Here is a 27,332-nt window from a genome sequence, read left to right on the forward strand (position 1 = left end):
CTCCCTGGGACCAGGACCGGGCTCAGCATCACGAAAGCACGAGCGCACTCATAAGCTTTGCTCGCACGCGGTGAACTTTACAGAGCGCAGCCGTGCCCCGGCATAGGAACAACCTGGGAGCCGGCCAGGAAAGAGCAGCGCTCGCAGCCCGGAGATTTCAGAGCCTCGGGGAACCGTCTGCTGTTCGGTGCTTTATTAAAACAAACGCCAAGAACCCGCACCCGCTTTGCCCAGACTCGTGCTCTCCCCCCCCCCCAGGGAGCCGCTGAAGGCGAACTCCAACAGCAGCAATCGCGTTTCCCGAGGCAGGTCCCAGGTCCCAGCCCCCTGCAGGGATGCAGCAGCCCCTCAGCATCACCCCCCTTCGGCAGGGGTGACCCACAAGTAATGACCACGGGATTATTTACGCTGCAGAAATACGGGGCAGGAGGGACCACGAGCAGGCAGCTGAGCACCTATCCCATGCGGGTGGACACATTTAACAGGAAATAAGGGGAAATCCCCCACCTAAATTCCGATTAGCTGGGGCTGTGCACTAGGAGGGGACCAACCTGGGGACACCTGGTAGCGGCCTCAGGACCTGAGAGCCCCCAGGACTGCCCCAGGGGACACTGAAGTGCCTGACTTCACTGCAGGCTAAGTCCCACCATTGAGGCCCACAAGGGGGAAAACAAGGGCCTCGTCCCCTCCAGGGGCAGCCATCCCGCCCCACAGACAGCTGGTGGGCAACTACCTGAGCTGGAACTTAATGAAAGGAGACGGGAGACGGTGCTGGAAGAAAACTCGTATTCACCTTGGGAAGGCTGCGAGGAGACACCTCACCCCCCTGTCTGCATTCAGCTGGCAAAGCTCATTAAAACAGGTGGCCTTTCGCTGCCCTTTTCAAACCTGGAAATCCAGGCCCTTCAAAGACAAAAAAAAAATGCCCCTAAAAAAGGTGATTTAAGAGAGGAAGTGCTGGAGGAGGAGGTACACCAGCCCTCCAAGGCCAGCCACAGCCGCTCCCACCGCCAGCCGTGCCCAGAGGAAGTCCAGGGAATCCTCCAGCCGGGCGTGCAGCCTCAGGACCTGCCGGCGCGTGCTCTCGCGGTCCCCGGAGTTGTCGATGACGTGGCTCGCCAGTTTGCGCTTCTCGTCCAGCGGCAGCTGGGAGGCGATGCGGGCTTCGGCCTCGGCCTGGCACAGCCCGTTCCTCTTCATCAGCCGCGACAGCTGAGTCTGCGGGTCGCTGCCGGGGCGGGAAGGCGGCGCTGAGACAGGGGCACGGGAGGGAAAAGGGGTCCGTGGCCGGCCCCGTGTGCTGACGGGGTCTGTCTTGGGCACGAGGGGAAATGGCCGGGGTATAGGAGAGAGGTGTGCCCTGCTTCGTCGCGGACCGAGCACAGCAACTGCCACCCCGCTGCCCAGGCAGGCTGTGCTGCGTGGTTCTGGCATTCCCCTGGCCCATAAGAGCAGGGTGGTGCCCAAAAGCCTGCCCCGGCCGACAGGGCACAGCTCGCGCGAGGCCCAGGGACAGCAACTGCCATGACGCCGGTGCCAGGTTTCAGAGAAACCTCAGTAGGAAGACTCCGGCACTCCTCCGCTAGGATGAAGGAAGGTGCTGCTTCTTGCGCTTACAGAGCAGAGGCGGCGTGCGGCACGGCTCCACGCCGAGGCTGCGGCCAAATCCGCACCGGGGGGCAGGGGAGGGGCGGGACAGCCCCCCCCCCAGCCTCCGAGAGAGGCGGCAGCGTCCTGGGCCTCTCGTGGCTCGCGTGGCACTTACCAGTAAACCAAGACCGTGTGCTTCATAAACTTCGTCAGCCTGTTGGTCTCAAAGAGCAGGGGGATGTCGAGGATCACATAGCGGTAGCCTGCAGAAACGACAGCCCCCGCCAAAAGGAACAGTCTCACTCGCAGTTCCCAAAGCCCTCGCTCCGCACGTGCAGCGCAGCCACAGCTGCTCGAGCTTTACAGCTGCTCCGCAGGGAAGAGCAGAGCGCGCCTGCCCTCATCCCTCTCGGAGGGAGGAAACGGTTCAATTCCGAGCTTCCACAGCAAAAAAAAAGAAAAAAAAAAAACCAACAACCCTAACCTGGATGATCTCAGACCAAAGGTGAAGCTGCAGAAATATAATGAGGAGCTGAAACAAGAAGCTCAAATGAAAGCGCCTGTGCGTTGCTGGCAAGAGCGGCAGCCTCAGCGCCTTTGCCGGCCTCTCCCGGGGAGCAGTGCCCACAGCACAATTTGCTCCTCTCTCTTTCGGCTCTCCAAGTCTCTGCCAGGCTACAGACTTTTAAGCCGAGGCTTCCCAGTTCATTTCTCAGCTTAGTTTTCTCCCCTTCTGGAAAGCTTTAGCTAAGCAGCCCCGCTTTTCCCAAGGGGAGCGAGGAAATCCTTGCAAACCTCTCGCAGCTGAAACGGGCGCGTGCCTCGGGTACAGCCCCAGGGCCGGAGACCTCACACCAGGGTCCCTCTGATGCCGGCTGCACGCCCTTTGCCAGGCTCTCAAATATCTGACCGAACATGGCCGAGGTTCTTTAAAACACCCCCAAACCACGCGTACAGCCCCAAAACCCCTCCTGGCTGCACCCCGGGACCGGGCTGGGCATGAAAAGTGCCAGAGGCACCAAGCGCCGGGCTTCCTTCTGCACTGAGCCACGGGGACGGCCGGGGACAGCAGGGACAGCGTGGGCAGAGGAGAGCTGAGCCTGCCTCGGGGCTGGATGGAGCAGGCGAAGAGGAGCCCGTCACCGTGAGCCTCCACTCTCCGGGGCCCTGCAGCCGACCCCAACCTCTCCGCGTGCCTCTGCTCCCCCGCCTGCAGGAACCCAAGCTCCTACAGCAGCTTTTGGGGCGGTCGGGGCGGCGCCGCACAGCCTGGACGAGCTGGTGAGGGCAGGGGAAAGCCGTGTGCCGGGGCCCTCGCTTCCCCGGGTCGTTTGCTCGGACGCAGCCGGCCACGGGGACATCTCCAGCTTCGCCGGGGTCTCGGCTTCACAAACCAAGCCAGCGCTCCCGAACCGACCTGCCCGCGGCAGCGAAAGCCTTGACAAAGGCGTAATCATCCAGCAAACCACCATTTTACCAGCATCTCTAGACAGAGAGACTTCTTGCTGCCCTATGGCTTGATCAATAGCGCTTTCCTTACAAAGCAATCCTCGGAGACAGCATCCAGCTATCCCAAATCATTAAAGCCTGACTAATGAGGACAAAGCAGCCTGCCGAACACACGCAGCGCTCTCGCCAAGGGGCAGGACAGCGTCTTCCTTCTGCATCCGCGGCCTGGGTTCGAAACTCCAGCACGGTTTAGCTCCCAGCTTCCCTGCCCGGGGCTCCCCCCCCTTCCTCCTCCTCGGCCCCGGGGAGCGGGGCCCCGCGGAGCCCCAGCGCGGGCCCATTCAGCTGTCAGACGGCTCAGCTTTGATAAGCTCCGCAGAACCAGTCTGACTCTATTAAGCCATCCTTCTGTCTACACGGAGCCCTCCAAAACAGCTGGTGATCTTATCTGGCATTTGATTAGACCAAGTTTGACAGCTGTATTTGTTATATTTATCAGGGGAAGAAGGGGGGACTTTGGAAACCACAGCTGTCAGCCCATTTCTCACCTTATCGGGACTAAAAGCGCTTCGCAGCTTTCATCGAAGCCCAGAGAGGCCGGGAGCGGGGGATAACATTTGGCCATTTCGGAAGGTATGGCATTATCCAGCACGTAATCTCAGAAGAGGCCTCACAATGCTTCGCTCAGGCCCTCCAGATGCACTTTACACCACAGAAGAAGGACGCGAAGGGCAGCAATGAAAGGCAGGAAGGGCAGGAGCGAATCCTCCAAGCGCCGGCGCTAAAGGCCGCGGGCGGCAGAGCGCAACGGCCGTCCCTCAGCGCCGCTCCCTTCTCCTTCCCCATCCCTCTCCCCACCTGAACACCGAAGCCAGAGCGAGCGGGGCCGGCCGCCGCGCGGCCCGGTCTCTTACCCAGCACAAAGTACTTCAAGACCTGCTTCAGCATCTCCTTCTGGATCTCGGGGTGGGTGATGGCGTTCAGCAGCTGCCGTTTCTCCGGGTGGGAGAAGATAATGTTTCCTAGAGCCTCGCGATTTATCTCGCCGCTCTCCAAGAGGATGCCGGTGCCGAAGCAGCGCACTATCTGCTGGTAGGCCTTCAAGCGGGGCTGCACCACTGATAACATTAAACAGCCGGAGGTTAGAGACAATTCTGCGGCACAGCCAGCGTTTGCATCAGCGATCGGCCTCAAATGGGTTTTGTTCATTAAATAACCGCGCTCGTTCTCCTCGGCAGAGAGCGCATCTGGCTGCCAGCGCGCGCCGAGCCCAGACCGGCGCGGCTCGGCGCCGCAGCCTCGCAGCCACCTGGCAGCGGTGCTGCACGAACCCCGTCCGCAGAACCGCCAGCCCAAGGTGCCTCCGAGGTCTGACAGCCGTGAGATCGAAGCGCCCTGCAGGCATTAATTCAGCGCCACGACCCGGGTTAGGGGTCAGCAGGCCGGGCGAGGGACTCGCTGTCACAGCAGGGACGGGACCGAGCCTGTTCCCACTGCGGGCAGGGCGAGGATTTGAGCGGGGGGGATCTTAAAGAGATTGGTTTCCTTCAGCTGAAACTTCACACGAGGCGAACGCAGCCTGGCTGCACGCTGGCGGTTGGCTCTGGCTGTTACTAAGGGTTTTTTCTCCCCCCACTGTCGTTAGCCTCAGTCACCAAATTCATTGCAAGCACGAACAGAAACCTTCTAGAGATCCGTTCCCAACAGGTATTTGCAGGGACTCTGACATTACAGAAACACGGGATTTTTGAGCCATCAAAATCGCCAATGAAAAGGATGAAATAATAAAAACATAATTAAGATCAAGCTGGGGCTAACCACGGAGAACGACAGCCTGTATATAATTTTCTCTCAAAAACCCAGGAACGTTGCCACAGGTTGTAACCTCAGGGCAACCTAATAAAAGCCCTTAGGACCGATTTCTTTCTCCATCGGAGTTTCACATGGAGGCAGTTTCGGTATGGGTGAAATCCGTGTAGTAAACAGACATCTAAAAAGGGAATCGGAGGAAAAGGAAGTGACTGGCAGAACACAGACACCGCGTATCTGTGGCGTTTGCCTATGGTCTCTGAGGGCTTTTAGCACCTCTAGCAAATTTTCCACACCTCGAGGGGAATGACGGTGCAATAAGACGCGGCAGCGTCACAGCTTTGAGGGGCTACGAGGTAAGTTCCTCGACGAGCAGCACGGCGCAGGCGTTTCCGTGACACAACCTGCACCACTCCTCCGCTGCAGACCCGAGACCTCGCGCATACAGAATGAGCGGGCCCCGCGGAAGCGAGCGCTGCGCTCCCCGGCGTCTCGGGGGCACTGACGGCTCGCCCCACGTCACACCTGGCGAGAGCGGGCTCTGCTCCAGGCCCACCGGTGCGACAGGTCTGGGTTTCTGGGTCTTCGCTGTAGCAAGGCGAACAGAGCAGCAAGATGCAGGTGTGCCGGGCGGAAGGGCAGAGCGAATTCCCTCTGATCTGAGAGATTCGTAGCCGCTTTTTCTGAGCACGTTCAGGCACAAATAATTCTGTGGATCGATCTTTGTGTTAAGAAGAAAGCAACGCCCAGCACAGAGGGAAATTCTCCTCCAGCATCGGCGATCCCACCTGACATAACCGAGGTTTGGGGCGGGTGTCCTGGGGCTGAGGAAGTCGGATCAGCCGAGGGAACCCGCTCTGAGGAGCGCATTGCTTTCGCCAGGAGTTGGCTTTCAAAGCCAGCGAGCGCTGACTGCGCTGCGCTCCAGGAGAGGGAAACTCAGGGCAAGATGTCCCCGGGGCATTTCTTATTAGGACATGATCTGATTTTTTTCTTTTTTTTTTTTTGATTAGAAATATATCCCAGTTCCAATCCCCCGAGACAGCCGCTCCGCACATCCTCATCGACCGGGGAAATCGGAGGGAAACGGGTGTCTGACGTACCCAGAGCACCCTCTGCTGTCTGCGCCTCACCGCGCATCAATCCCAGTCGTCAGGGGAACCTCGGGGAGAAAGATGAGCTATGCACAACTAACCCTCTCTGGCAATAACATCGGCATCAATCACGGCACAGCCCAGTTCCCGGAGTACGGCCACGACCGTGCTCTTCCCCGACGCGATTCCACCCGAGAGTCCGACCAGGAACATCGTGCTCTGAAACAGAAAGAGAGAGCTGAGAACGCGCCAGGCCACGGCTGCTGTGTTCACGCTGTGCGCACCACACGCTTACACCGAACAGGCGACTCCATTCGGAGCTCAGTCACACGCTTCCAGGGAGGCGCCGAGACCTTATTACATGCCTGGCACCCCTCTGCGCAGGGCGCCCCTGCTTCAGGGGCTGAAAAACAGCCGGGTTAAACGAGGCTTCCCCGGGCCCCGCGAATTCGGGACGTGTGGTTTGAGCCAGCTGTAAGCTCCTGCACCCGGGCTACCTGCAGCTCCCCACGACTCGCTGGGATTGCTCCCATTTAGCGCCCGCGCATCGAGCCACAGCCTCACCCCCAGCACCCCGAACCCCAGGACATTGAGATCTCCAGCGGGGCTGCCGAGGGTGACCCAGAATCAGTGACAAACGGGAAGAACTTACCCAACATCTCAGCCCACAGACACGAGGGCTGACAGCGAGGGCGCTGCTTGATCTCAACAGATGGGCCGTAAGAGGAGATGAGCTGCCTCCGACATAATCGGGACGCAAAGCGTGGCAGCCAGGGAGTAAATCCCAGCCCCACGTTACCTGGAAGCCAGCACCGTCTTCGGCAGCACGGCTCCGTGCGTCGGGCTCGTGTCTGTCCACTCACAAGGGCGGCACTAAACGCACAGCCTGGGCTTGCGACAGCCTCAAGGCCGGGGGGGGGGGGACCCTACGACCACCCTGCTCACCCCGAGCAGCTCTCACTGGTGCAGCCGAGTCCTGCAAGCCCCCAAGGGCAGAGCCCGCAGCCTCACGGCACCTCGTCCAGGGCCACGACGCCCTCACGGGCCAGCACGAGCTCTCGTGCCCAGCCTGAGCCTCCCAAGCCCCAGCGGTGGCTGCTGCTCCCAGCTGGTGCCGCTGAGCAGGAATTGGCTCCGCGTCTTTGGCAGCGCCCTTCTGGGAGTCACCGGCTGCCCTCGGACACCCCTCGGCCTCCTCTTGGCCAGACGAAGGAAATCCAGCTCCCGCCACCCCTCCTGGAGAGCCACCTGCCCCAACCCCGACGGCAGCCCCTGTTCTGCCTAACCTGGCTCCTGTGTCACTCCTCTCTCCGTACACCTCAGCACCAGCTCCAAGAACTCAGAACACGGCTACCAGGTACCCACTGCCCACGTGGGCCCCCACAAAAGGCTGTTGGGACCACGCTAAAGGCAGGAGTGTGGCTGTGCAGGGCTGCCGAGGATGGGCGGATCATCCCAAGAACGCAGCGCTGCTCCCACGCTGCTAGAAAAAGACACCTTTGTCACGACTTGGTCCTACGAAGAGGACCCAGGTCCACCAAAGGGGCTGGACGTGTTCTGCGGCAGCTGGAGGCAATTCTGCAGAGGGAAAAACCAGGAGTCGGAGCAAAGCGAGGAAGCCAGCAGCACCTGCCAGCAGCGTCGCAAAGCGGCTTCGCTCCGTGGCTGCCGGGAGCCGACGCCAGCGCACACCAGCACCGCGTGCTCCTTTCCCTTCCAAGGAGCCAGGCAAACGGATGGGGTTAACTCCAGCAGCAACGAGGGGGAATTCAAAGGGAATCAGAAAGGGCATTTACGATACACAGCAGTGCCTTGCGAGAGGCTGACGTAAACCCTGGGCTTTGTTGCCACGCGAGGACCCAGGCCCCACGGGGAGCCCTCCCCTGCGCCGCAGCGGGCGCGCTGTCACAGAGGGTCGGACCCTCACCGCCCCTGCGCCACGGCGGGGTAAGGGCCAGCCCTTTCTGGCAGCATTTCGTACACCCCCTGAGGCAGCGCGCAGGGCTGGCGCAGCTCGAGGAGCGGAGCAGGCCTTCGGCGGACACCGCGCGGCTATACGCCGCAGGGCACGGAGCATAAACGTGTACCGAGAACTGAACCGCACACGCGGGCAGCCGCCGCCCCGCTCCCGCGGGTGTTTGCAGGCAGGCGCCAGAACCACCGGTTTCTGCCCCAAATTCCCCGGTTCCGGGACGCTTCTGGCCTCCGCCAGGCAACGCGACCCGGAGGCAGGCCGAGAGGGCAGCCGGGGGAGGGACGGAGCAGCCACAGGGGGCGCTTCCTTCTGTGAGCGCCCTGCCGCGAGGGCTCCCCTCAGCGCCCCCGCCCGCCCCGCTCCCAGCCCCGCGCCCACCGTTCCCTCACCCGCTGCCCCCCTGCGCGGCTTCACTCGCAGCGCAGTGTCTCGCACGCCTATTGGCTGTCCCCAAGCGCCGTCCCTCTCCCAGCCAATCGGCGCCGCGCTTATTGGAACCGCTCCGCCCCGTCAGGAAGGACGCGGGCGGGCAGCCCCTCACGAGGGACGGGCGGCGGAGGGGACGGAGGAGGGGGGTCCCCTCCGCCGCGGGAACCAGACAGGCACCGGGTGGCCTCCTCCGCCGCCGCCGCGCTCGCCCCCCCCCCCCCCGAGTCCCGCGAAGGCTGATGGGAGTTGTAGTTCCAGCCTCCGCCCGGCCCCGTCCCCGCCTGCCCGCACGGACTACGACTCCCGGCATACCCCGCGGCCCGCCGCCCAATCGCGGCGCGCGTTGTTGCGGGGGCGCGGCAGCCGCCGAGGCCCCGTTTCAAGATGGCGGACGACAGTGAGACAGCAGCGAGGCGGCCGCCGGCGAGGCCTCAGCGGCCGCCGGCGGAGGAGAACGACCGCGAGCACTGCAGCGACTGCGAGAACGAGGCGGAGCGCGGCTCGAACCGGGGGTGAGCGGCGGCCGGGCCGCCCGCCGCGGCGGCCGCCGGGCCCATTGAGGCGGGCAGCGGCCGGGAAGTGAGCGGTGCCCCGCCCCGCGCGCGCGCTGATTGGCCAGCGGCTAGCGCCGCGCACTGCGATTGGCCGAGCTGCCTGTCGATCGCGCCCAGGGAGGGGCGGGCCGTCGGGCTCCCATTCACTCCTGTTGCGGGAGCGTGTCCCGAAGCTAAGCAGGTCCGGCCGCGTCCGTGGCCTGGATGGGAGACGGGACCCGGGCTGGGGAGCCTCGGGGCCGCCCTCAGCCGAGTGCTGGTCCCGGAGTGGTGCCACCCCGTGTCCCCCTTTCCCCACCACAGCCCCCCCCCGGTCCTCCCCGCCCCCCCCCATCATCGCTGTGTCACCCAGTGCCACACCGGGGCCTGCAGGTTGTCACCCTGCGGCGGTGCCACCGCCATCCCGTGGCCTCGCGCTGCCGTCCCCGCGGCATCCTGTGCCCCTCGTCACCCGCGTGCCCCCCGTGGCCCCGGGGCAGCGCCCAGGGCTTTGCCCAGGGGCTGGGGCGTGGGGGCAGCCGGAGGCAGCTGGCCGGGGGCCGAGCCAAGCGGTGAGGGGCTCACGCAGCCAGGAGCAGGGGAGCCGGGAGACCCCAAGGCCGTGCCCGCGGCGCCGTGCGAGGCACCGAGCTGCCTCGAGGCGCACGTGGCGTGCAGGGGAGGCGGCGTCCCCGCGCCTGCCCCGTAGGCAGCGGGCACAGCGCCGCCCCGAAGCTTCGCCGCACGCTTCCAGAGGGTTTCGTGCCTCTGCCCCGCTCCTGCCGCTTGCCCGGCCCCGCTGGCCGAGGAGCTTTTCTCTCCCCGTCAGCGGCTGATGTCATCTGTCCGGTAACCGAAGTTAATAAAAGGTCACCCAAGAAATATTACCGGGGCCTTCTTTATGACAGCACAGATGTGCATTTGTATTTTATTTGCCTCCCGGGTGTGGCACCGTGTCTCGGTTTAATAGGTTTAGCCGTGCTTGGGAAGATTTTTCTTTTCTTTCCCCCTGACGTGATTAGGTTTGCGGAAACCAGATCCAAGCAGAGAGGAGACACGGTGCTTAATCACTATTGCTGGATGAGCTTTCTCGCCGTTATTTCCCCCAGTCCGGCTGTTCAGGCTGCTCTTTGCCAGGAAGAGATGTGGTGGAGCGCTCGTCGTGCCCCGCTGCGGGCATCGCGCCCCCTGCGAGCCCGGGGAGTTAAGGTGCAGCTTCCTGCCCCTGCTGGGGCTGGGGCTGGAGCACCACAAAGCTGGCAGTCCCCGTAACAAATACGCTTGCGGAGTTCCCAGCTCCGATAACTTGGGAAATAACCTTAAAACGGCGGGGCTGCTGATAGCCAGGAGGACTTGGGCGCTCGCGAGCAAGCGCGTCCCCCACCGAGGCTTCTGGCCGCGGAGCTGCGCGGGGGGAGAAAAGGCCAAGCAGGAGAGGCTGTGGTTTGCTTTCCTGACGCCTGTCAGTCCTGTGGATTTCCTATCGCCCCGTTGCGCCGAGGTGTAGACGTGTTTCTGGTACGGGGCGAACGCTGTCCCCGGCCCACGGGGACAGCAGGGGACGGGGAGCTCTGATTTCAGCCGGAATTTCCCGGGCGGGTTCGCAGAGCGCTGCTTGGAGTCCTGCCCCTGGCAGTGCCCAGTTCGTGCCGAGAGTCGCCAGATCTTGGCTCTGGGATTTAAAAACACGAAAATATCGCAGAGCAAGAGCAACACGTCCTTTCCTTTTAAGGACAGGAAAGAGGAATTGAGTTTTCCTCCGCCCCGGGCCCGTGTCAGCGCTGGGAAGTGGCTGCACAGCTCTGGCGAAGCCGACCGGGTTTATTTTCCAGCACAGGCTCGCGCTTTCGTATTCGTCCTAATTTCCTGCGCGCGAAAGGGGCGTTGCGTTCACGGCTGCTCCAGATCCGAAGCCTCAGCCTCGTTTGCCGGCTTCCCGTTGCGTGGGGGCAGCGTGGCGGCGGCCTCTCGGCACAAGCCCTCCCGCCGCTCCGTGCCGCGGACGTCCGGGCGGTCCCAGCCGTCTCACGGCCGCGGGGCGATGGCTCTGCTCGTGGGTAAACGGCCCTGCGGAGCCCTGGTTTCGCCCTCGCTGCCCCTGCTTTCCCCACGGGAGGACGATCAGCCTGCCCGGGCTGACGGCTTACCCCACGGGAGGATGTTTCCCAGACAGCCTCCCCGGGGCCGACACGCAGAAGCGAGTTCGGCGCGCGCTGTTGCGCCCTGTGCTTCCCCGCGCCCCGCTCCGTGCCGTCCCCGCCGTCCGGGCGGCCTCCCTCCTGCTCCAGCCCTGCCTCTGCCCCGCAGCCTAAGGGGATTACCCGCGTGCGGCTGCGCCCGATTAGCCGCGGGTTTGCCGGGGGGATTCGCCGGTGTCTAAACGCGGGGCAGACGCTGCTCCTCGCCCGCCTCCTTGCTGGTTGCGAGGCCGTGCCTGGGAGGAATTGCAGACTTACGGCATGGAGCAAAGCTGGCGTTTCCGGCTTGGTTTCGGAGGCACAGCCGGCAGAGCTTGGACCCCTTCGCTCTCTTAGGCGGGGTGTGAAGCAGGCTGAGAGCACGAGCACGACGTCTCGGTCCGTGCGAGGGAAGAAGATCTGGCCCTGATCGCGGCAGCGCCCACGCAACAGCAAATAGCCCCAGCCCCGGTCTCAAAGCCCCCCCCTCGCCACTCAGCTTCTGCTGGGTTTTGGGAGCCGAGGGGGCTGCGGGCAGCCCGAGCACGGTCAGAGGGCTTGGCTGAGCGCTGAGCTCTTCCCCCTCGGGCTTCCCTCGCGATGCGGGACAGAAGAAAGCTTTCAGCCGTGGAAACGCAGCGTGAGCGCCTTCCCGGCGCACCTGACGTTGGCCGGCTTCCAGCGGGGCTGCGCGGGGCAGCGGCCCCGAGCCGGGTGAAGTTAAGCGAGGGGCTTCCGAGGGCCAATTTTGGAGAGAGCTCGGGCCGTGAGTCTGAACTGCTGTGCAGAAAGTAATTGGGGCTCCTTTTCCTCTGACCGGAGGAGCCGTCCCCTGGGGGAAGGTGGGCGCAGGGAGAGGCGATGGAAATGGCGTCAGAGGCGCCTCGCCCGAAGCACCGAGCAACCGGGTTCCGTGCTCAGGGGGTGGCGGAGCCCCCCAGGAGAGATCCCGCAGGTGCTTGGCAAGTCGGGGCGGGATAGATAGCTCCTAACGCGGCCGGCGGGCCCTCCTCCACCCGCTTTATCTGCCAGAGCAGCTCGGGTCAGAAAGGAGATAGGAGCGGAGAAAGGCTGGGAGCGCCACGGGCTTCGTGCAGAGCCGCCCGGGGCTGACGGTTATCTGCTCCTCGGCAGGTGGCAGGGCAGGACGGCGTCCGCACCCGCTGCCCGGCGCCTTGCATCGCGCCGTTAGCGGGGACTCGGGGCCGTCGCAGCTCGGGCCCCGGGCACCCGCAGCGGGCGCTGCCGCAGGGCGTGGCGGGGTCTGGGGGGCGCAGAAGGGACTGGGGACCCTGGTGCGGGGCCCCCGGCGGGTAAAGAGGAGGGCGTTTGGTTTACTAAATGGACTTGAAAATGGAAATTGCCCCCGAGCGTTGCCGAGGGTAAGCTGGCGGGGCTTCAGTCCGCCCTGATTTCTTCCTGGTCACGACAGCTTTGCTCATAGATCAGGGAGGGTTTTCTCCCCGCTTTTACCTGAAAGCCCGCCGTGTCGGTAAAGCGATATCGTCCTGGGCTCAGCTCATTAGCAGGGGAGTTTGGACCTGGCAGCTCTGCTTTATGAAGCGAGGCGACGCCGGCTGCATGCGCAGGGATGGGCGGGCGGGAGCGGAGGAGGCAGGAGGGTTTTGTCTGTCGCCTCCGACCCCCGCGGCGCCCCGACGTGAGGGGTTAGCGCGGCAGCACCGCTCACCGGGGAAAGCGCACCCGTCTCCCTTGGCACTGGGATGCGCTCGCACACCCCCTTCCGCTGCCCGGGGTATCGGAACGGATCAGAAATCAGCTGAATGTATTTACTGCGGCTCTGGCGGTCCGCACGGTGGTCGGCTTTGCTCGTCTCTCCGGCTCAGGACCCGGGTGCAGCCGCCCCGGGGGGCGCTGCGCAGGGACGGCGCCGTCCTTCCCCCTCCGCCAGCACCTCCCTGCGCCGCCGGGGGCTGTGCGGGGAGTTAAAAAACCCGTCACGCGTCTGTCACCGAGATCGATAGCCGTGTGAGGGCCGCTTTGCTGTAATTACTTTCGCTGTCGTGTCAGACCACACGCTCCCGGGGCAAAGGCAAAGCCCCTTCCCCTCGCCGGGAGGAGAGGTGAGGCGCGCCCTGCGGGGACCGCTGCGCACGGCCCCCGACCGCCCACCTCTGCAGAGGGAAGAGCCGAGTTTTTCTCCTCAGCCGCCGGAGCAGGCGTTCGAAACGCTCCTGCGGAGCACGAGGGCGCTGAGCGAGCTGCCTTTGGCCGAGCGAGGCAGCGAGCAGCCCTGGGCGGCCGACGGCTCCGCGTGCTCGCGAGCCGACGCTGCCCGTCTCCGTGCGGGTAGCGCTGCCGGCGCCTCTCGCTCTCCGCACCGGCACTTGCCCTGCACACAGCCGAGCTGCCGGAGCGGTCCGGGAGGTGCCGAGCTCCGGGAGCGGGTCGCGGTGGCGTTAGGTTTGGTGTTTCACCGGGACCTCGGCGGCAGCCGCCGAGCACCCGGCTCCCGTCAGCCTCGGGCCCGGTCGCCGTGCCGCAGGAGCAGCGCGACGCCGGGACACGAGGAGGACGGGGAGCAGGCCCGCGGGGCCTCGCGGCGTCAGGGGAACATGGAAAAGCCCGGGCGCGGAGGATCCCGGTGCGCAGGAATCGTCCCCCGGGGAAACGCTGTCTGCAGTCGTGCGAAGAAAGCCCGGCCCCGGGCGCTGCTCGGTGGCGCAGAGACATCCTCGAGCCGCAGGTCGCTGCCTCGCCGGGGCGATGGCTCCACATTACATCGGGTTTCTGTGGCGCTCAACGCAAGCAGCCTCGCTGTCAGCAGGCAGCTCTGCGCCCGGCTCTGGCTGTTTCACCACCAAAGCCCAGCTCTCGCTCCCCTTTCCCCTGCTTTCAAAGCTCCCCTGCTGCTCCGTCCAGGGTTTTTTTAAGCCTTATTCCCCCGCCTGGCTCTCTCCTTTTCCTGGCCTTTCCGAGAGAAATAGTTGGATGCTGCTCCAGCATGCTTTCCAGCGTGTTTCTTCTTCCCTTTCTCTGCTCCGCCCTGTTCACCGCTATCTGCTGCTTGGTAAAGTCGTTGAGGCGCCCCGGGAGAAGCCGCACCGGGGGGGTTTCCACGGCTCCGGAGGGTCTCCATCCGCCACCGGGCCAGCTCAGCGCTGCGGGCGTGCTGGGGCTGCAAGGAGGAGGCAGCCTCAGATCCGCAGGGCGAGAAACGTGCTGGGCCGGGTCCCTGGAGACGTGCGCGAAGAGCTGGGGAGAGAAGAGGAAGGAGGAGCGGGTCGGCTGAGGCGTGCTTCTAGGGACACCGAGGGCAGGGCAGCGTGCTGAAGGCCACCGCACGTCCCTTGTGATGATCTGTGCCGCCAGGTGGGGCTTTGTGCCTGGGGGAGCTGCTAACGGACAGGGGAGCTGCTCGACGTCCTCCCACCGAGGACGGTGTCCACGTATGTGGAGAGATCTCTGGGCATCAGCTGCGGGGTTTCTCCAGCTGGAACCTCTCCCCAGGAGGCCAGGGGCTGGGCACCCCGCTCCGGGTGGCCCTGCTGGGGCAGGGCTCGGACCAGGGGCACCCGGAGCCAGCCTCAGCCAGCCCGAGGGAAGGGAGGAGAAATTCCAGCTCCTCGCCTGCTGCTGCCTGCGCCGAGCTGGGAGAGCACGGGGGTCGAGTCCCAGAGGTAGCTCTTCTGCTTGCTCTCGACCGTTGGTGCCTCCAGGTTTGCCACGAGCCGAAGCCCGCGACGCGCACGGGGCGTCCCCAGGCAGGTGGGGACGGGAGGGTGGCCCGGAGACCTCCCGGGGGTGGCGGGGAGGCAGGAGCCCCAGGGCACGTGAGGGGGCTGAAGTTCTCCGGGAAGCCTCCGCGGTCCTCAGCGAGGATTTTCCGTGTGGGTTGGTTTTCCAGCTCCACTCGAGGGCTTTGGTGTCCTTCGTGAAAATGGAAAAGGCAACGGGACGGTCGCTTTTTAGCCAAACTCAGTAGGGCCAGGGGAGAGGGGGCAGACCCGGGGCACGTGGATCAGCGGAGCCCGCTGGGTGCCGGTGCCCCCGCTCTGTGCCACCCTCTTCTGCGGGCGATGTGGCTTCGGCTCGGTCCCTCTGCAGCCGTTTCGACCGGCGAGTTCCCACCCGGGCGCCTCCCCCGGGCTTTGTCCCCACGCGACGTCGGGTTGCCGCCGGCCTGGCTGCGGGCACGGGGAGCCCGGCTCCGCGCCCTGCACAGGGCAGGGGCTCACACCTGGGGCTTTGGGGCGGTTGCTGGCTGCGCGGCCGGGGACTGCCCCAAATCCCTGGAGAGAGCCACAGTGCCCTGGCCTGAGCGCTTCCCACCCTCTGCTCCCGAAGAGAATTTGTTGCCCTGGCTCGTTTTTCCAGTCCCGGTCTTACAATAAAATAATTTCCCAGTTTAACCACCGCCCATCTCCGTAGCTCATCGCCCCTGCACGTGGGGGGAAGTTTGCTGCAGCCTCCTCGGCCACGGTCCCCCCGTGGGGCTCAGCCAGGACCTGCTGCAGTGCCTGATCCCGGGGCTGGACCTGCTGCAGGACCCGCACGGAGCCGGGCAGCCGAGCAAACCCGCGGGGTGGGAGATGTTCCTGCCCGTCCCATTTTGGGAGTTCGTCGAGCAAGAGCTGGGCTCAGGGGATCCAGGGCACAGTGCTTGTGGCTGCACCCCTCGTACACGGGGCCCTCCTCTCCTGGCGGCTTGCTTGGATTCAGAACAGGGAGCCTTTATTTTCTTTATAGAGCTTCAGAGACCGTGTAAGTGTCCTTTAAAAATAAATGTAAAAGGCTGCAATGATGTTTCTTTTGTTCCGTAGTGGCTTGAGTCCAGCGAACGACAGCGGAGCCAAAAAGAAGAAAAAGAAACCAAAACGGAAGAAAGAGAAAGGAGGAGACCAACCTGAGCAGGCTCAGGACCAGCCAGTGAAGGTGAGCGACCCCTTCCCGGTGGCCGAGAGCATCCCAAACCTCTCCCACGTGGCTTAGGGCGAGGAAGGAGCCTCCCAGCGCTGACGCTGCCTGTTGTATTCGGCCACTTGGCTGTTCAAAAAAAACCCTGAAGCTTTAATTCCCCGGCCTGGCTTGGCGCATGGGAATTCCCAGCGCCGCGGGAGGTGTTTGGGGAGGGCCGCGGGGTGAATGCGGTCCTTCAGTGGCTGTCGAAGCCGGGTGCAGGGAAGGGGTCAGACCGGCGCCTCTGACTTCGTCCTTCCCCAGATGAGCTGGGGAGGGCTGGGAAGCGCCGCTCTGTGCCACCGAGCCCGGCCGCCGCCTGCCAGCTTCCTCTCCTGCCCGCGGCCGGCACAAGGAGCGCATTTTCCTCCTCCTTGGCCGCCGGCCGATGTTGTTGATTTTTGCTTAATTAACATAAGAACAGCAGTGGGGGCACAGCGGGGGCTGGCTTGCTCCTCTCGGCTGTGCCCTGGGCTCGGCGCCTCGGGAGGGAGCTCGGGGCATGCACGGTTTGTCCCTGCCGGGGCGGCACCCCCAGCGCCGGAGGTCAGCCCAGTCAGCCGAATATTTCTAACATTTTGTCTGTCTGCCTGTGCAGAGCGTTACCTCGGGCTTTCTGAGGGTTTCCGACTTTGCTCCCCGGGGAATCAGCGAGGAGCTGGGGTCGCGACTTCAGCTGCTGAAGCTCCGGGTGGGGAGGAGGAAGAGGAGCGCGTCCTTTGTCCGCGCCGCGCCTCGCAGCCTCGCTGCGTGTTGTCCTGGCCCGCAGTGCCCAGTGACTCACCTGGGAGTCACGGGCTGAAGCAGTGAGAGAAGAGACAGCGCAGAAAGCCCAAACGCCGCGTGGGGGTTGGCCCAGGGTGGCTGCGTGGCTGTGAGGCAGAGGCGTTTGCTCTGTGCGCTCGCAACACCTTCCTTCCCCAAGCGTCACGCGTTCTAAGGCGGTTAGTCTTCTGTCCCCTTTGCCCCAGGGGCACCTAGAAGCTACCTTTAGGTGCGTGGCAGGTGGCTCCTAAAAGGGTTTGTCCATCTGGTAGGGGGTTATGAGAAGACGTAGGCTGGAAAGGGAACCTCATCTCCCCTTCCTGGCAGCGCACCAAGGCAGGGTCAGCCCCAGTTTCCCCATGCGAGGAGCTGAAACCCAGACCTGCTTGCTCTGCGTACTCATTTTGTCCTCTCACCTCCCTTTTCTACCCTCAGGTCAACTCTTTGCCTGCTGAGAGGATCCAGGAGATTCAAAAAGCCATCGAGCTCTTCTCTGTAGGCCAGGGCCCTGCCAAAACCATGGAGGAAGCCAGCAAGCGCAGCTACCAGTTCTGGGACACGCAGCCGGTGCCCAAGCTAGGTACGTGCAGCCCCTCGCCCTGCTGTGCCCCGTGGTCCAGCCTTGTGGTCCCCGGGGACCAGTCCTTGTGTCCAAAGAAGCCCTCGTGGGAGCTGTGAGGGTTTGTGGCCAGCGAGCGAGTCCTTGCATGGCCCCTCACTGCTGTGTCTGGGCTTTGAAAGCATGAACAGCACTGATCCCCCACCTGCAGAGCCTGCTGCAGGAGGGCCGCACGCACGGCTGGGGGGGCAGGAGGACAAGCAGCCACCTCAGACGTCTGGTTTGGTGCCTCCTCCATTTGGGATCCCTCAATCTCATTCTTTAGCCTTAAAATGTACCTTCCGAGCCCTTTGTGGCTGAGTTTCACACAAAGTGTTGACAGTCTTTCTCTTACCAAGTCTCAGGCTTGGAGAGGGGGGGACAGACACGGCGAGCACCAGCACCTCCAAGCTGCGGTGCGCGTCCCAGTTTGGGGAATCCCAGCTCCCGAGCCCTCGTCCCCCTGCCAGCAGCCAGCCCGCGCCTCCCGCCTCTAGTACTTGCTCCAGCCCTTTCTCCAGTCCGCCCTCGATTCTGTCAGCGTGTGTCAGAGTGATTTGGTGTCGGTAACGAGGTGTTTCTCGGCATGGCAGGAGCGCTTAGCGGCTGAGCAGACCTGCAAGGAAGAGAGATGCACAGAGAGGGGCGGGCTGCCGCAGAGCTGCCTTGCTGGAAAGCTCGTTCCCGAACTAATTGGAGCAAATCTGCAGCGCTCCTGTGGCGCCCGGGATCGTTCTGCTTGTTCTTTCCCCCCCTGCATCTCCCAGCAAAATCCATGCAGGGCTTCAGAGAACTAATGAACGGGTCCAAGCCCACGGTGTCCAGATTTCCCTGAAGCTTATTGTGGCTGCAATTAGCTGTACAAACTTCACACGGCTGTGTCCGGCCCCTCTTGCTGCAAACGCCACGACCGATTCCCTTTTCATGTTGTCAGCACCAGTCTGAGGCTTTGTTTGCTCTCAGAGGACCGTTTGCTGGAAGTGACACTCAGCTTTGGTCCCTCTTTGTGCTCGTGCTGGGAAAACCATTGTGAGATACCCTGGGCACGGGGTTACTGAGGCAGCAAAGTCTGACCTTGTGTTTGCCCCTTTCACCAGAGGATCCTGACGTGGCAAACATCACTTCTGCCTCGGTAAACCCTGATGGGGGAAATTTCAAAGAGATTTCATTTCTTGAAACGGGTGGAGAAGAAGAGGCGCAACACAGGCCCAGCGCAGCCTGTTGCTGGCCGCGCTCTGGCTGGCGGTCACGCTGTGTCTCTTGGCACTGGGTCAGGAGCACTTTGGCACGCAGCGTTAGGTGCACGAGGCTATTTAGGGTCTGGTAGCAAAAGTGCTGCAGCATTTTGGGGCCAGATTTCAGAGTCGTTCAGCACCTATTCAAAACAGAGGGCACTGCCGTGGGTGAGCGTTTCAGGAACCTGTCCTGTTTCGGCTGTGATGGGGGCAGTTCTTGCTCTGGGTTTTGTTTGCCTCCCCATTGCCTGGAAACCTTTTCAAATCCCTTTTTAAGGGAATTCCTAATCAGTGGGGTGTGCTTCTCTTGGCAGCACTCAAGCGATGCTGCTGTTTGCAGAGCCGTGTTGACATCTCTGAAAAAGCTGGTGCTTTAACCAACACCTCTTGGCTGAATCGAGCGCTTCAGGAGTCAGTGTTTTTGAACAAAAGTTGTCCTGTTCGCGGCAGCTCTCAGTTAAGCGCAGTGGGAAGGGAGCCCTGATGCTTGCCAAATGGCAGGGGCCAGAGCTGGCAGGGAGAGAGCCACCGTCCGAGGCTGCGGGGAAGGAGGAGCAGATCATGGGAAACTGCCGGCTGGTGCTGGGGCTTGGAGAAGGGGAAGGCCGTGCTCTTGTGGTTGCTTTGCCTGGCTGAAGGCTGAAGTTGTGCTCGGCTAAGAAAGGCTGGGCTGGCTCAGTCTGCGAAGAGCAAGCCTGTGGGATCCTCAGCGCATGAGCACAGAGTGTTTACAGCTCTGCGTAGAGCTCCTCTGCTGCAGGGCGAGAAGGCAGGCGGCCTGGAGCACCACGGTGTCTCTCGCGGGCACGGCCGATGTCGCCGTGGCCTTGAAGCTCTGATCAGTTCGGTCGCTTCCTCTCCGCTGCCTGCTTTGCTCTGCCATTGCCCTTGAAAGAGCGGGTTTGATTCTCTGCCCACGTTGTGTTGAACACGTGGCACGTCCCAAAATGGACGGGTGAAATACCGGCAGCGAGGGTGAGAGACCAGGCTGTGGAAGCGAGGCTTGTTGGTCAGACGAGTGTCATGGAGACTTGATCTCAAAGAGCAGAGAGTGTCTTCATGGCTCCCTGCTCTCTCTCGCAGGAGAAGTGGTGAACACCCACGGTCCCGTTGAACCAGACAAAGACAACATCCGCCAGGAGCCATACACCTTGCCCCAAGGCTTCACCTGGGACGCCCTGGACCTTGGGGATAGAGGCGTGGTGAGTAGAGGTGGCTCGGCACACAGAATCACAGAATCGCAGGGGTTGGAAGGGACCTCCAGAGATCAGCGGGTCCAACCCCCTGCCAAAACAGCTTCCCTAGAGCAGGTTGCCCAGGCAGGCGTCCAGATGGGCCTTGAATATCTCCAGCGAAGGAGACTCCACAACCTCCCTGGGCAGCCTGTTCCAGTGCTCCGTCACCCTCACCGTGAAGGAGTTTTTTCACATGTTGGTGCAGAGCTTCCTGTGCTCCATTTTGTGGCCTCTGCCCCTTGTCCTGTCCCCACAAACCACTGAAAAGAGGTTGGCCAAATCCCTCTGTCTCCCACAGTTCGGGTATTTATAAACATTGCTAAGGTCCCCTCACGCAGTCGCTGGGTGGGCGTCTCTGGAACGTGGTGAGCAGTTCAGTGCTTGGACTGCTGCACATACCTTCCACCACTCCAACATCTCCATCTCAGCATCTCCTTAGAGCTGGGTGGGTCTGACTTCCCCCCAGCGCGCACCTAGCTCTCGTCCCACACTGGCCACGTTTGCCTGGTTTCTTCATGGGGAAGAACGAGAACTCCGTTTCTGCAGCCGCACAAAAAGTGTTTGGGCCCCATTTCAGGGCAGCTGGGGGGGGCGATGGGTGACCGACTCGCTTGACCTGCTCAATCTCTCCTGCTCTAGCTGAAAGAGCTGTACACGCTTCTCAACGAGAACTATGTGGAAGACGACGACAACATGTTCCGCTTCGACTACTCTCCCGAGTTCCTGCTGTGGTGAGTGGCACTGCCACCGTGGAGCAGAGGGTGTTGGATGCTAGCGAGCTTGATCGCGGTGATAGCACTGCAGCTGCCTTTGCTCATCCCTTCTCACCTCCTTCCAAAATCTTCTTTTCCCATCTGTCACCACACACGTCTGTCTGGGAGCTGCGTCCCAGGTACCCTGCGAGAGGGATTTCACCCAGCCCTGCCTGCTTCTGGCTTCTTTGAGATACAGGAGCCCCAAACTGGTTTTTTTTTCCTCTTTGTTTTCGTCCCTCGAGTGCTGCAAAAATCCTGGTAGCTGAGGAGCTTCCCAGTGACCCAGAGCTGTAGGATGAAGGTGACTGCCAAGTAATGCTGCCAGCAATAACACTTGGAGACCTGTTACAGCTGAGCTGCTGTTTCCTCAGGGCGTTCATGAATCGAGGAACACAGATTTGCTCCCGTGTCGCCAGTGAGAACTGGCCTCGGCCGCAGAGTGCAGGAATGTCCCTGGATCCCAGCCTTCCTGCCCTGTGACACCACGGTCACCTCTCGTCCTCCTGCCTGCACACCCACGGCTCTTGGTGGCCTGGGGCAGGACTCAGAGCGTCCCAGGGCAGGCAGGGAGGCAGGAGGCAGAAGTAGGTGCACGGGGGACCTTGGGTGGGACGTGACCACCGCCTCTTTTCCAGGGCCCTGCGTCCCCCAGGCTGGTTGCCCCAGTGGCACTGCGGTGTCCGAGTTGTCTCCAGCAAGAAGCTGGTCGGCTTTATCAGCGCAATTCCAGCCACAATCCACATCTATGACACGTAAGTGCTGCTCAGTTGAATTTCTCATCCCGGCCCTTGATGACATTCCCAGGAGTGCCCAGGAAGTCTGACTGAGCTGGCTCTACGCTGTTCAGCCATGGAGATGCTTTGCTGCTTGGAGGAGAAGGTGGGGAATGTGTAAGATGGGCAGCAAAGTTCTGTGCAAGGGTGTCTTGGAGCTGAGAGCCACGAAGGGGGATATTGGCTCACCAGCGAGTGAGGTCTGCTTAGAGCTCTGGCTTACAGAAATCCTCCGTGGCTGGATGGAGACTATTTCCTGGGAAAATCTTGGGCAATAGCTTGAAGGAGAGTTCTCCAAAGCCAGACCTTGCCCCTTGGCCTTCCCTGGGGCTTTGAGTCCTCTGTGCCTTGAAGAGGCTGGAAGTAAATTGCCCAGGGCATTGGACTGATCCTCCCAGGTCAGGGCAGTTGGGTTTCATGCTATGCGTTGTTTCTTTCCCAAGAGAGAAGAAGATGGTGGAGATAAACTTCCTGTGCGTCCACAAAAAGTTGCGCTCAAAACGAGTGGCTCCAGTTCTGATCCGTGAGATCACGCGGCGGGTTCATCTGGAGGGAATATTTCAGGCTGTTTACACAGCGGGAGTGGTGCTGCCGAAGCCTGTGGGGACTTGCAGGTGAGTGTCTCCAGTTCTCCAAAAAGATTTGGGGCTAGTGAAAACCTCTGCAGGCCTTCCCGTGCTGGGATCCCTCCGTGGTGTGCTGCAGAGCACCAGGACAGCTGCACTTACAGGTGTGGGATTCCCCAGGGCAGGACAGATCAGCTCCAGCCCAGGTTTCTCCTCCCCGTGGTGTCCTTCAGGGATTAAGTCCAGCAGCTTTGCTTAAGCTGCTCATTTATCACAAGGCAGCGGAGTCTGTAGCACGTGCTCTTCAGGCCGCCCTTGTTTCGCTCTGCGGGAGCTCCTGGCCTGCGAGAGCCCCTTGGCGAGCTGTCGCAACGTTCTCGCTTGCCCTCTGATGGCAGCTACGAGAACCTTGTGCTCTCGCAGCCTGCCGCTGTCCAAGAACAAGTCTCCCACAGCGAGTGTGTTTCTGCAGGTACTGGCACCGCTCCCTGAATCCTCGGAAACTCATCGAGGTCAAATTCTCCCACCTGAGCAGGAACATGACTATGCAACGTACCATGAAGCTTTACCGGTTGCCCGAGGTGGGTGCCAGCAGGGCTGTGAGCTGCGGAGGCAGAGCTCGTGAGTTTCTCCTTGCTGAGCAAGGGATGAGGCTCTGAATCAGGCACACAACCACCTCAGCTGAGGTTCAGCCCTCTTCCTGGAGAACTGGGGTTTCTTTCATGTCGTAAATGGCTTTGTCAAGCCACTGGGCTTTATTTAATTTTTATTTATCTTGCCTGGGTACCTGCATTTTAAGGGCAAATTCTTGCAACTAGAGGACCCTGTGATCTTTTATTTCATGGTGAGTCATATCCTGTCGTCCTAGTAAAACAAGAATGCAGATATGACAGCCTTCATCTGTCCAAACACAGCCTCGGAGTGACCTTGAATTGAGTTAGTCCCTCATTCTTCAGTCAAACTGATCGGCTCTGTCACTGCAGTTGTCCTGCTGGGGAAGTTCCCCAGCTGGATATGGGAGAAAAGAAAAACAAAGCATTAAAATTGCCACCACCTTCCCTGACCTTGTTTGCTTCCTTCTGTCGGTCAGAGCTGCTCGCCTCATTTGGAGAACGCTGGTTCAGTGCTGGGCAGCACATGGCTCCTGTCTGCTGCCTCCCGTGTCAGCAAAGGCAGCAGCTGCTGTTTTGTGGCTACTTTTCGTGCAGAAACCCAGACCCAGAAACAGCCCGCGCCGCTTCATTTGGGCTTTGCTGAGCAATCCCAACCCTAGAGCAGGAATTGAGTCCAATGAGAAATAACGCCAGCTCCGTGCAGCACCCCGCCATGCCCGGGGCACCTCTCCCAGCCTGTCCCCGCTGTGCTCGGGAGCAGAGACCTGGAGGGAAGCAGAGATCTTGTGTCGTTAGTGCCTGGAGGGGGAGAGGGCTCGGCAGGGGCTGTGGGACTGCAGGTGGGCTGATCTCAGCACAGAGCATCTCCGTGCTGCGTGTCTGAGGCAGCTGAGAGTCCTGGGGAGGTGAAAGCCACCGTACAAGCAGTGCAAATGATCTGTCCCGCTTCTTGTAGACTCCCAAGACTCCCGGCTTGCGGCCAATGGAGCAGAAAGATATCTCTGCAGTGCACAAGCTGTTGACCGAGTACCTGAAGCATTTCCACCTGACACCCATCATGAGCCGAGAGGAGGTGGAGCACTGGTTCTTACCTCAGGAGAACATCATCGACACCTTTGTGGTAGAGGTGAGGGAGCAGGGACAGGACCGGGGCGGGGGGTTCCTGGGCTGCTCCCTTGGGAGGAGAGTGGGAGGTGGGAGCTGCTGCAGGGTGGTGCCTTTCCATCCCGGGCTGCCCCACGCCTGCTCGCAGGGAGCTCTCGGTGGCGCCAACATGTGCACAGTGACACTGGCAAAGCCCCTCAGAGGCTCTAAGCAGGCTTTAATGTGTCTCTGACGTGCTGCGGTGTCACAGAGGTGTCACTTCTGGTTTTTAGAGCGCCCAAGGGGAGGTGACAGACTTCCTGAGCTTCTACACGCTGCCCTCCACCATCATGAACCACCCAACTCACAAGAGTCTGAAAGCTGCTTACTCCTTCTACAACGTTCACACCAAGACGCCTCTCATTGACCTCATGAGCGATGCTCTCATCCTCGCCAAGTCGGTGAGCGCTGGCGGAGCAGCGTGGCGGGGCCGGGCAGGTCGGGAGCGGGGCCGTGGGGCACCGGGCGGCTCCCCACGAGCATCTCCTCTCGCCTGGCTGCTCCTGGGTTTGTGGGGAGGGCTGGCAGTGGGGTAGGGCTTGTACATCCCCCCCAGGGCTGTGCAAAGCCAAATCCTGCAGGGTCTGCAACCCAAATAGCCTGAGCCTGCCAGGTTAGGGCACGCAGCCGGCGCTGAGCTGAGCTCAGGGTGCCCACTCGGTTCTTAGAGCAAACAATATTGCCATATATCTACAGATATATACAATATATCTGATATCTGCAGATATATGGCGATATATACAGGTATAACTTGGCACACAGTGCCACGCTCATCCCCAGCACCCTCACTCCCTCCTTCTGGGGGTGCAGAGCTGGGCCAGAGAGGGGGCAGGCAGCACACACGGAGGAGGAATGCTGCCCAGCGTGTAAGCAGGCCGGGCTGATGGCCTTGTCTTGCCTCTGCAGAAAGGATTCGACGTCTTCAATGCACTGGATCTCATGGAAAACAAAACCTTCCTGGAGAAGCTGAAGTTTGGGATCGGGGACGGGAACCTGCAGTATTACCTGTACAATTGGAAGTGTCCCAGCATGGCACCAGAGAAGGTGAGTGCCTCGTGGGGTCCAGCCAGCGTGCGGGACGGGGTCTCGTCCCCAGGGAGCCCCCAGGGAGATGAACAGGCTGCCGGTGCTGGGCGCTGCCTCTTCGCCTTGCAGGGATCCTTGGGATCCTGCCCGCGGGCTGCCACGTCCTCGCCGTGCGAGCACAAGGGTTTGCCCTCACACACGCCTGCTCCCAGGCCAGCCGCTGTCCGGTGCAAAGCTGCACTCAGTAACACGAGTCTCGTGACACCACGCGCTCCTCTCCACCATCCCCAGTGTGTCTGCACCGAGGTGTCCTTGGGGAAGAGCACCCATCTCCCCAGGCCCATTTTACGTTTGCACTGGTGCAGCACCAGAGTGGTTCAGGGTCCTTAACCCCACACACGTCTGCACTTTTGGCCTCTGTGCAAGGAGGCAAGGTACAGAGAGGAGACGGGGAATTATGGCTGTGAAGGGGCAAAGGGCTGCAAGTTAACAGACGTAACACCGCTGGTTGCAGCAGTCACCTGTCCATAGCCTGCAGGTGGTTGCTGTGCCCCATGAGCCCACGCAGGGCCGGGTGTCCTCGCGCAGCCCTGGAGCCTGTGTGTCAGTCTGTCGTGGCATGGCACGGAGGGACACGATGAACGAGAGCCCCCTGGAGAGAACAGGCGCTCCTGAGAGCCGTCGGGTCATGCTGTGCAGGACCCCACGATGATGATGGGGGGCTCTGCAAGCGTGGTCACCCACAGCGTGGGTGCCGCGGTGCCCCCGGGGCCAGCAGCCTGCTCCCCACCCCGCCACTCTGAGCACTTGCAGGTGCTTGTAGCCGTGCCCGTAGGCTTCATGCCTGCCCTGGGCCATTTTAGGCAGCATCTCCACCCTGAAGGCGTTGTGGTTCGGCATCCGTCCCGTTCACAGCTGTGGAGAGGCCGGTGCCAGAGAGCCAGCAGCTGCCCCACTGTGCAGCACTCGTGTCCGTGCTGCATCGCGACGGCTGATGAATGCTTCAGGCACTCTCTGGGCTCCGATTCCGTTTGCAGAGCTGGTGAAGCCAGTTTCTGTCTCTGCCACCCAGAAATCAGGAGAGCCCTGCAGACAGGTAGCCAGAGGTGTGAGGTCCGACAGGCTGACTAATGCGTGGAATTAAGTATTTCTGTGGCCTTCTCCAGCTGAGGCGTCTGGGTTGCTGTCCCAGCGGTTCTGAGTCACGCTGCACCCGCAGGTTACAAATCCACACTCTTCAAAGCAGCTTTGCTCTGTCGCTGAGCCTTCTGAAGAGCTCTCGGAGGTTGCTGGGGGGCTTAAGCAACTCCTCCCCTCGCCGAGAGCGCTGATGGGTTTGGAGCCTGGGGCTGAGCCCGTCCCTGCGCTGCAGGCACATCCCTGGGACAGCCACCAGCACGTCCATCCTGCAGCGGCCAGGGAGCACCCAGCGTGCCAGCTGCCTGCAGAGGGACCTGTCAGGAAGCAGCTTCTCCCAAATCTATTGTCATTAGCTCAGAGATAACCTTGACTAGCAAATCAAATCACCCCAGCTGCTGGAGCCCTGGAGCTCTGCGCTTTGTACGGCTCTGTGCCGTCCTCGCTCTCGCAGACCATCCGGGCTTGTCACGCAGGCGTGATATATCCCAGAGCCGAATATCCTAGCGCCGGTAGCGAACGGAGCAGAGCCCTCCCAGCAGGTGTGGCGAGGGAGCTGCGTCCGACCGGAGCCGGGTCTGGGGCTGAAGCCGCTCGTGCTCGGGCGCTTCCTGACCTGCGTCTCCTCCGTTGGCTCCCCAGGTCGGACTGGTGTTGCAGTAAGCGAACCCGACGAGGAGAGCGCAGCGCCGCGGAGGAGCCTGGCCCAGCAGAGGGGCTGCCCTCGCTGCTTCTGCCAAAACCGGAGCCGCGTGCGGAGCGGTGGAAGCGAGCCAGCCACGCAGACACTGGCTGATTTTAACGACTGTGTCACGCAGTGCCGGCCACGGCTCCCCCAGTGCCGGCAGTGGTCTCCTTTGTTTTGATTTAATTGCATCCTCGTAAAGACGTGGTCAAGGGAATGTAACTGCTGAAACTAGCTCATGATTGGCGTATAATGGAGTTAACGGGTGAATAATAAAAGTATATATTATATATATTTTAAATCTTTCCTGTTCCAAACTGACACGAGCGCATTCATCTGCGGAAGGTCACCACCTGGTCGCTGGACCCTGACTTTTCTCGACGAGAAGCCGGGTTGATGGAGGTGGAGGCTTGGCGTGCCGGGCTTTTCCCTGCGCAGAGCTGCGCGCATCCCGCCCCAGCAGACGAGCAAGGTGGTTCCTCCTGAAGCGCACCCACCGCTTCGGCACCCACACGGCGGAGCACCGGGCCGGGAGCGGCGCGGTGCTGTGGCAGGGCTGGAGCACTCCCCTGCGGCTCTGTCCCCATGCTCGGCCGTTTTCCATCCGCTCCCTCCTCTGTTAAACTCGGTCCTTGCCGGCCCAGCTCTGCCGCAAGTGCATGGACAGGGAGGATGGTGCCGTCCCTCCCTGCAGTCCTGGGAACACCTCGATATTTGTTTTTAAGGGCTATTTGTGCAAGCAATGCCTTGTCCCTTCTCCCCAGCCTCGGAGACTCAAAACCTCTCTGCTCAACGGGGCAAGCGCTGAACCGAGAAGCAGCAAC

The 27,332-nt window shown here is 61.8% G+C and overlaps 2 protein-coding genes and 1 long non-coding RNA gene across 9 annotated transcripts; 1 reads left to right on the top strand and 2 right to left on the bottom strand.

Moving 5' to 3' along the window:
* Positions 1-178: 178 nt before the first annotated feature.
* Positions 179-8,793, bottom strand: DCAKD (dephospho-CoA kinase domain containing). Of its 6 annotated transcripts, none has more exons than XM_080564709.1 (6): positions 8,307-8,643; positions 7,229-7,520; positions 6,044-6,161; positions 3,954-4,157; positions 1,766-1,853; positions 179-1,228 (listed from the first exon to the last, which is right to left on the bottom strand). In XM_080564709.1, exons 3-6 carry the CDS (start codon positions 6,153-6,155, stop codon positions 943-945), a joined length of 690 nt encoding a protein of 229 aa, XP_080420835.1. In that variant the 5' UTR covers positions 6,156-6,161; positions 7,229-7,520; positions 8,307-8,643; the 3' UTR covers positions 179-942. The 6 variants fall into 6 exon arrangements, with proteins under 6 accessions (XP_080420835.1, XP_080420834.1, XP_080420837.1 ...); XM_080564708.1 differs by lacking the exon at positions 8,307-8,643 and adding an exon at positions 6,595-6,676 and having other exon boundaries at positions 7,229-8,173; XM_080564711.1 differs by lacking the exons at positions 7,229-7,520; positions 8,307-8,643 and adding an exon at positions 8,659-8,793.
* Positions 4,391-5,945, bottom strand: LOC308181421. Its single transcript, XR_013941458.1, has 2 exons — positions 5,145-5,945; positions 4,391-5,029 (listed from the first exon to the last, which is right to left on the bottom strand). It is a non-coding gene; the product is annotated as an uncharacterized lncRNA (long non-coding RNA).
* On the top strand, positions 8,724-26,809 carry NMT1 (N-myristoyltransferase 1). Of its 2 annotated transcripts, none has more exons than XM_080564705.1 (12): positions 8,724-8,858; positions 15,841-15,952; positions 17,177-17,321; positions 19,658-19,776; positions 20,449-20,540; positions 21,200-21,316; positions 21,781-21,951; positions 22,376-22,484; positions 23,473-23,643; positions 23,894-24,061; positions 24,567-24,704; positions 26,466-26,809. In XM_080564705.1, exons 1-12 carry the CDS (start codon positions 8,731-8,733, stop codon positions 26,484-26,486), a joined length of 1,491 nt encoding a protein of 496 aa, XP_080420831.1. In that variant the 5' UTR covers positions 8,724-8,730; the 3' UTR covers positions 26,487-26,809. The 2 variants fall into 2 exon arrangements, with proteins under 2 accessions (XP_080420831.1, XP_080420832.1); XM_080564706.1 differs by lacking the exon at positions 8,724-8,858 and adding an exon at positions 9,253-14,389.
* Positions 26,810-27,332: the final 523 nt, after the last annotated feature.

The sequence above is a fragment of the Anser brachyrhynchus genome, assembly GCF_964034855.1.
Source record: "Anser brachyrhynchus genome assembly, chromosome: 22".
NCBI lineage: Eukaryota > Metazoa > Chordata > Aves > Anseriformes > Anatidae > Anser > Anser brachyrhynchus.